The sequence below is a fragment of the Helobdella robusta genome, assembly GCF_000326865.2.
Source record: "Helobdella robusta unplaced genomic scaffold HELROscaffold_114, whole genome shotgun sequence".
In the NCBI taxonomy this organism is placed as follows: domain Eukaryota; kingdom Metazoa; phylum Annelida; class Clitellata; order Rhynchobdellida; family Glossiphoniidae; genus Helobdella; species Helobdella robusta.
In genome coordinates this window covers 1-1,122 of record NW_008703639.1, presented here as the reverse complement: position 1 = coordinate 1,122, position 1,122 = coordinate 1, and the positions used below count along the sequence as shown (strand labels likewise).

The following is a 1,122-nucleotide window of genomic DNA, read 5'->3' as shown; positions in this document are numbered from 1 at the left end:
AAATATTTAAAATATTATAATATAATTTTCTATATGCAGGAAGGATTTGGACATTTTGACATGACCATAAAAAATGGTGTAAGATGCAATGCTTCCATGGCTTACATTCATCCAATTTTATCAAAGTATAAAAATTTGAAAATTTCCACAAATTCGATGGCAACGAAAGTGATCGTTGAAGGCTCCAAGGCTGTTGGTGTTGAATACAAGCAAAACGATGCGACGAAATATGCCAGGGCTCGCAAAGAAGTAATTTTGTGCGGTGGTTCAATCAATTCACCACAACTTCTACTGCTATCTGGAATCGGTAATGCCGATGAATTGAGAAAGTTAGGAATTCCTTGTGCTGCAAATTTACCTGGGGTTGGAGAAAATTTACAAGATCATTTAGAAGTTTACATTCAATACAAATGTTCGAAACCTGTGACTCTATACAAATATCAGTGGAAATTTCCTTGGAACATGGTAACGACAGGTCTTCAGTGGTTTATTACAAAATCTGGTGCAGCTTCTACCACGCATATGGAGGCAGGTAGTTTTTTCCGAAGTAGTTCCAAGGTCGCACATCCTGACATTCAAATCCACTTTTTGCCATCTGTGGTGATTGATCACGGACAAAAAATGGGTACATGTCACGCCTTTCAAGGACATAGCGGAACAATGAGAGCCACCAGTAGAGGTAATTTGAAACTTAAGTCAACAAATCCATTTGATTCACCTCTGATTAATCCAAACTATTTACAAACTGAACAAGATATTGTAGATTTTAGAGCCTGCGTTCGTCTCACAACAGAAATCTTTTCTCAAAAAGCATTTGACGAATTTAGAGAAGAGGTTTTAGATAAAAATTTAAGGCTAAATTCAAATGATGAGATTGACAGTTTTGTAAGGAGTACTTCTGAAACTGCGTATCATCCCTGCGGTACTGCCAAAATGGGCTCTGAAAACGATAAAAGTGCAGTTGTAGATTCAAAATGTCGTGTTTTAGGAATAGACAAACTGAGAGTGGTCGATGCTTCAATCATGCCAAGCATTCTCAGTGGTAACTTGAACGCTCCGGTAATAATGATGGCAGAGAAAGCAGCAGACATGATTTTGGGAGTACCTCCTCTGCCCAAGTGC

The 1,122-nt window shown here is 38.1% G+C and overlaps 1 protein-coding gene across 1 annotated transcript in view; it reads left to right on the top strand.

Annotated features, from left to right (window-relative positions):
- The window catches only part of HELRODRAFT_91852 (hypothetical protein), a gene marked incomplete at both ends in the record, with an annotated part of 31,684 nt that extends 30,565 nt beyond the window's left edge, over positions 1-1,119 (top strand). Inside the window, one exon of the mRNA XM_009013250.1 lies at positions 40-1,119. Within this exon, the coding sequence (XP_009011498.1) occupies positions 40-1,119 (1,080 nt within the window). The remainder of the gene's footprint in view (positions 1-39) is intronic.
- Between the last annotated feature and the right edge of the window lie 3 nt (positions 1,120-1,122).